Source organism: Galeopterus variegatus, unplaced genomic scaffold (genome assembly GCF_000696425.1).
Source record: "Galeopterus variegatus unplaced genomic scaffold, G_variegatus-3.0.2 Scaffold1040, whole genome shotgun sequence".
NCBI lineage: Eukaryota > Metazoa > Chordata > Mammalia > Dermoptera > Cynocephalidae > Galeopterus > Galeopterus variegatus.
The window spans coordinates 226,169-233,193 of NW_007727151.1; the positions used below are offsets into that span (position 1 = coordinate 226,169).

Consider the following 7,025-nt stretch of genomic DNA (forward strand, 5'->3'; position numbering starts at 1 on the left):
CACATCCAAGTGTTAATATAAACTACGTAGTACTCAAAGGTTAGTCTATAAAATGCAGTATTCATTTAAAATTAACTTGGGAAAATAGGATACATTATAATTATAAATTCCAATTGTAACTACACTGAAATAATAAGAGAAAGAAATGAATAAAGCTGTTAAAAGTGGATGTCTTTGAGTGATGATACCACAGGTGATTCCCCCCACTTTTTACTTTTAAATTTTTTTGATATTTCTAAAATGAGATATACTACACTTTCTTAGTGAAGAAAAAAACAAAGCTACCTTTTGGACTAATATGTTCTAACTGTACATACAGTCCCTGAGAAGTTACTTAAGAAAAGTTTGTCTAGTAAATTACTACTGAAAAAACCATCATCTCCCTAACTCATAATTAAATAAGTGATATCTAAAATAGAGAAATGAGCTATGCCGCAGTTTTAATATATTCTAAAAAAGCATAGTTGAAGATACAACATATGAAGAGGTTAACTTTTTGTCTTGATGCTATTAAGTAAATCAACACTTCTGACTGGATTAAAAAAAAAAGACCTAATGCTAAAGAAGCTCACGTATCTCAGGCAATGATAAAAGAATTAAAAGAATATTAGTCAGTAGTGAACAATAAATCAGGCCATAGCTTTTCATGAAACTATAATGTAACTCTAGACAATATTTTATAATTTTTTTCTAGTGGAAGCCAAATGAAAATATATCATTAACTTTCTTGTTGCCAAATAAAAGATGAACTTTGAATCCTTCTGAAAGAATTCTTTAACTTCTGTAACCCCAACATTTTTACTATGAAAAATATTCTTTGTTTAATTTACTTTTCAGGAATCCCTATAATTTACTGTCTCTAATTTGAATTATTCTATTTTGATGACTGAAATCTTTTTTACATCTAGAAAGAGAAATAATTGTTTTAAATATAGTTCAACATATAAAAAATTTAATGTAGGTTTGATTCTGAACTTGTGGTCAAACTAACTCATCAACTTGTACTCATACATCTTGACAGCTGGCTTGATAAGACAAAAATCATAAATTTCAAGAATTAGAGCTGGAAGGGGCTCTAGTAGTTGCCAGCCTTCCCACCAGGAACACTATGATATGATTTTTTTTTTTTTTTAACTTCTGAACTCTACTTCCTATGAAGTATTTTTTTTTTTTTTTTGTAGTTAGTCTCATCATTATAGATAAATGCACAGTTTCTATCAGGCCTTTTGAAAAATTGAAAATAACTTAAAAGTACTTTTCCCTTATCTAGCACCCCAGGGAAAAGGAGACCCTTGGTTGGGAATGATCCATTTAGTCCAACCTCCTAATTTCACATATACGATGGTTCTGGATCTAGAGGTTTAATTAATCACAAAAAAGGGGGAAAATGACCTTTCTCACAGATACAATATTGACCAATGCAGTGTTTCTAGAAAAAACTACATTCTGTGAACAAAGCAACCTGGTAAGTATAAACAATTTAAATCAAATGAAACACAACCTCCAGTACACTATTTCCAACAATTATAAAAATAAGAAATGCTTCAAATTATAGACATTATAATTTTCTTTAAGTATTTTTATTTAGAGATTTTTCTGGTAAGGAGATATACCATAGGAAAGCAATTTCACTGGCAGTGAGGTATGTATATACTCTACCAAAATACTCCTTATTTTAACTGTTTTTAACTTTATTTACATATGAAGAAAAGTATCAATGCATATCCTTGGTTCAACTATATTATTAGCCAAACTACATGAAATAAAATGAAATGGTGCTTGCATACAAAAACTGTTATTTGTAAAAGAATCTGATTTTGGATTAAAAGAACTAATTAGTTTTTGAAAGAGTTTAAAAAAAGAATCACAATTTATCCATGACCAAGACACCTGCACCATATTTTCCATTCCTCACAGCACATTTATTTCAGTAATTCTGTTACGGCGGTTCTTTGCAGAGCATAGTGTTACACGATTTTCGTACATATAATCACATCCAAAACAAGTTCGAAAATTTAAATTGTAAACATTCTCATCATATGTAGAAATATTTTAATTGGTGTATTAAGTCTTGCTAACTGATCAAATTTGGAAGATAAATGATAACAACTATTCTATATGTGTAGTGAGCATCTTTTATTAATTACATTTCCACAATGTTAAATAAAGAGGCAAACCTGTCCTGTAAGCACGTCAAATTTTAGGTAAAACATTAAAAAGAAACAATCTGTTAACAAAAGGATGTCTTGCAATAAAGAACATTAGATTTTTTAAATCTATTATGATACAAAAATGTAAAGGGTAAATAGCATCTTTGTTGACAAAGTAGGAGGTAGCATGGATGCACCACTTTATTGTCTGAGAAATGCAACTGGAGTAAAGAATATTTCCTTACCACAAATAATTTCCAGGACTATGTACATATTTCTTTTAGAAATACTTGTTTAAACAAATCTCCCTCCACTTTTTAGTATAAAAAAAACCATTCCATGTGATTTTAAAAAAACACTTACACATCTAGATAGAATAGTAACTCTGCCCTATTTGAGTGAACAGTCTCAAACTATGAAGTACATGATATTTAATGCCCTAAGTTGAGTAAATTTAGTTAGCAGTTCCTGGTATTATACAAAACACTAAATACATACAAACAAAATATAATATCTTATTTTTCTATGCAAGTCTTGTGGGGAATAAACAGAGCTTTGATTCTGGTAACACTGCAGAAAACATAATTTTCCATAAGTCTGTCTATAAGTATCCATGTGCAACAGTATATAAATGGCTGCCTACATGTACTGATCTTTTATTGAGTGAACAGCTAACCAACAAAACTCAGTAAACCTTATAAACACATCTTCCACCCTATATAAAATATATAGACTACTTACTGTTTTAAGTATTTGTTTTGCTCTGATGTCACTGTAATTCAGTTTTCCCCATTTTCCTGCTTTAGTACTTATAAATGGATAATTTAATGTGGCTTTTTAAAAAAAAGAAAGAATTTCAAATTTACATCCAATTCAAATTTGCTATTTAAAAGGTTTCCTGGTTCTATGATGCTGCTTCTGCCATTAATAGAGAAAATGAAGTTTCTGTAATGGAGGCAGGCTTTTTAAGTAGTGATGTGACTTCCACCATGCCAGCTCCAGTCCGTGGAAGATTAGCGTTTACAATGTGTCGTTGTAAGTGCTTAATCCAGTCTTCCTGAACAGACAATGGTCCTCGAAAGACTAGGCCACAAAACCTACAGAAGAAGTTGACAACAGTTCTCTTAACATGATCAATTCCCTTTACTTAAAAACAATTCACATAAAATCCATAAACAAAGAAACAAACTTGATCATATAATGGAGACAGCACTTAACTAACAGTTTCTAAAGTTGAAATGATTTCATACAATATCAAAACTCCCAATTCGTATGTTTATTAACAGCTACAATGAACTCCAGTAATCTTTGTAGAAGTGAGAACACTATTATTAGGTTAAAATTAACTAAACAGTCTTAATACCTACATATCTTAATTCATTTAAAACAACTATTACTCCAAAATGTGCCATTCTTTAGGAAAGACCCTTCCCCAATTCAGAATTCCTTAAACTGCATTGTGTCTACACATGTTCATATGGTGTGTGTGACTTTGAGTATGGAAGGAGGTGTGAATATGGCGGAAGAGAAAATATGTTCTCAATAAGCAAGAACTTAAGGCAGTAAAAAAATCAAATCAAACCAAATTAAACCAAACAAGCCAAATAAATAAAACACAACAACTAAAAAGCCACTTTTATAAATCACAGTATAACAGAGGCTGTTGGCTAATGCAAGAAACTTGATTCATTAGTTGCAGAAGTAAAGTACAGTATATTATGTGCTGAATAAGATTTTAAGCCTGTCTCCAAAAGTTCATTTATAACTTGACTGTTGAGAATACACCCTCTGCCACAAATTAAAAATCCCAAATAAAATAGCTAATATGTCTCAAAGCAAAATCTGAAGAAACTGTTCAGATTTGGCAATATAGGCATATACCTGCATCGGAGAATGTAAACCTCGTCAGCACCATGAGGTAATGTTAGCATTTTCTTCTTGCTTCCAGATCTTGACCTTGATTTCTTTTGCTTACAGTCTAAGGCTAAAAAAGGAAGAGAAAGACTTAACATTCCTTATATATTTCAAAATACATATACATACATACATACATACATACATACATACATACATACATACATACATACATACATACATACATACATACATACATATATTTCTAGAGAAGTCAGTCCTTCTAAATCAAGTAGGAAGAAGTCTGCATTTATCTCCCTATTCCCTAAAGCATGCACTAACTTGCAGATGATTCTCTAATAGCGGTAATATTATCTGTACACATTCTTCTTGTACTGCTTTTCTCAAATGACGCCTATCCAAACCAAACTGAGAACTGTAAAAATGTTACTAGATAACTCAAAACTACTAAACTGGTTGATTATTACAATAATGGTAATCTTTACTCTTTTGATCATACATTATTTTAACATCTGGTTTAATCTTCCTTATTTCCAGGAAAATTATAACCTTTTATTTAAGATCATTATGTTAAGTTTGCATTTGATTACTACTCCATTAAATAGATCTTACATGCTTTGAAAAACCTAGTAAGGGAATATCAACAATGTAATAAAAAGCTCAATGAAAAATCAATTTTCATAGCAATTCACTTTGAATTCTATAATAGTAATTAGCTCTCAAAATAATCTGGTTCAACAACTGAAATGGCAAAAAAAGGTTCAATTTATATTTCTGAACTTAACCTGTATTGCATGTACAATCATGCAATCATTCAAGTTTTATTTTACTAGAAAATAAATTTAAATCCATATTACCTCACATATATTTACAACTGGGTCTGATGTCTAATGATAACTATTCTTTAAAGTAGACCAAAATCTCAGTGCTAACTATTCTTGAAATTTTTCTATTACTTGACTTTTCCTTTAATCATTTATTTTGAAAAGTATCTGACTTAAAAAGATACTTTCTTATAGGTAAAAATAGATAGGACACAACATTTTATTGGTCTTTAAATACAGCTACACCATTCCTTTGGACAAAGGGAAGACAGTAATCCAGTGTGCTGCTGGTCAATTAGCAGTAAGAGAAGGTAAGAGTTTAGGAATCCAAAGTGGAGGGATCCAAATGTAACAGAAGAGTTATCCAAATGGCTTTTCTTCTGTTATCCTGCCATGTGAAATCCCCTGGAAAAAAATTCTAAGTAAGAGAGAATAGGAACGGTCTAAACAACGATTCTGTGAAATGAATGAGTTGTTCAAAGTCTAGATTCCAAAGGAATAGATGCTACTGTTATAAAACCAGTAAACACAGTTCCTTACAGTAGTCAAGTGGCAATGCTAACAGAAATGTCATATAGAAAGTCAAAAGCCATGAGAAGCCTAATTCTTATTGAAGCCACTGCTTCCTGTCACCCTCCTGTTAAAAGTAAAATCTAGGATCCACAGTCCCACAGTCTTTTTCTGTTTATCCTTAGAAGAAGAGTCTAATAAGTAAAGAACTACTGCAAGTCAAGTTAGGTATTAAAGAATGGCTAATTCAAAGCTAATCAACAAAAATCTGGAATAAAAAAATCTTACAAGGTTCTCATTAGTTATCACAGTGAAGAGCCTGGTACATAGTAGGAACTCAACAAATACTTCTGGAGTAAATAATAAACACAATCCAGTAATGTAACTATTGACATTTAGATAGCATATGAATGGAAATCTGTTCTGCTGCTACTTAATATAGGTAATATTCCTGTACAACACCTGTGCACCACTTGTTTAAATATGTTGCTACAGTCACACACACTTCATTATTCTAGATATAAATCGCTGACCAGTGCAGCCTAAGTGTAGACACTAGGCAGATAGTATGAAGACTGAAGTATCATGTACTTCGTAATCAGAACCTTCTTTTTACCAGTTGCTTTGGTGAGCAATTCGAACTTAAGTAAATTTTTGGTGATTCATACACTAGAAGTAGAGTTCAGGAAACTCAAAGGGTAAATGCTACTAGATGTCAGCTACTCTTTCCATCTATAAGGTAACCACATACAATGTCTGTTCTCTGTTACGTGGAACAGAGCAAGCATTCGGTTATCATGAGATTACAGGCAGAATATCACTTTGATGAGCTTGCTTGTTGTCAAAATTGCCACACTGTATTCAAACTCCTTTTAAAATGCTAATAAATTACTGTAGGATACAAATAGAATACATTATAACAATGCTTAAAAAATTTGTTTACAGAATGCTAATGTTAGGGTTGTAAAGCAAATTAAGGGAGAAGGGCAGAGGATGGTGGGGAAGTATGCAAAAGAATGTTTTATCAGTTATAAAGCATTTAAGTTACATTTAGTTGCTGTGATACTTTTAAAGTGGAACTGAACATGTTTACTCTGAGGTGCAGAAATATTTTTGACATTTTCTTTGAGAAAAAAATATTTTCTGACTTTTGATGCTTTATAGACTGGAAACTCTGAAGTTTAGGCTGTTTCATGAATGATCAGATCTAAATTTTAAATAAGAATGCCGTAGTTTTTGTAGTAATTAGTATTCGAAGGTATTATGACCTTGGAAAACAGGACAAATGTGCCAGCATATATATATATATTACTGATAATCTTTAAGTTTAGAGAACCTGGGACCTCTGGTAATTGAACCTAAATGTTTCAAGTGTCTTAATATCTTCACTATTACTTCTAAATTTCTTATCCTCTGAAATGCTACTCTTTTTTTAACAGGTGAAACATGAATACATTTTACAGGAATAGTTTTTTCTTTTTCTTTTTCTTTTTTTTTTCCTTTTTGTCTTTTTTCGTGACCGGCAACGGATCGCAACCCTCAGTGTCGCGCCCGTACCGGACTGGGACCGGCAACGGAATCGCAACCCTCGGTGTTGCTCCCGCACCTCGCTCAGCCAGTGAGCGGCCGGTCTGTATGTGGGATCCGAACCCTCGGCAGGAGGGCC

General features: G+C 32.0%; 1 protein-coding gene across 3 annotated transcripts in view; it reads right to left on the reverse strand.

Annotated features, from left to right (window-relative positions):
• Positions 1 to 1,561: 1,561 nt before the first annotated feature.
• ZNF644 (zinc finger protein 644) overlaps positions 1,562 to 7,025 on the reverse strand; it is a 76,853-nt gene continuing 71,389 nt past the window's right edge. For all 3 annotated transcript variants that reach the window (XM_008574408.1, XM_008574407.1, XM_008574406.1), the window contains 2 exons: positions 4,032 to 4,134; positions 1,562 to 3,247 (listed from right to left, as the gene is read on the reverse strand). In XM_008574408.1, coding sequence (XP_008572630.1) covers positions 3,055 to 3,247; positions 4,032 to 4,134 — 296 coding nt within the window. In that variant the 3' untranslated portion in view covers positions 1,562 to 3,054. The remainder of the gene's footprint in view (positions 3,248 to 4,031; positions 4,135 to 7,025) is intronic.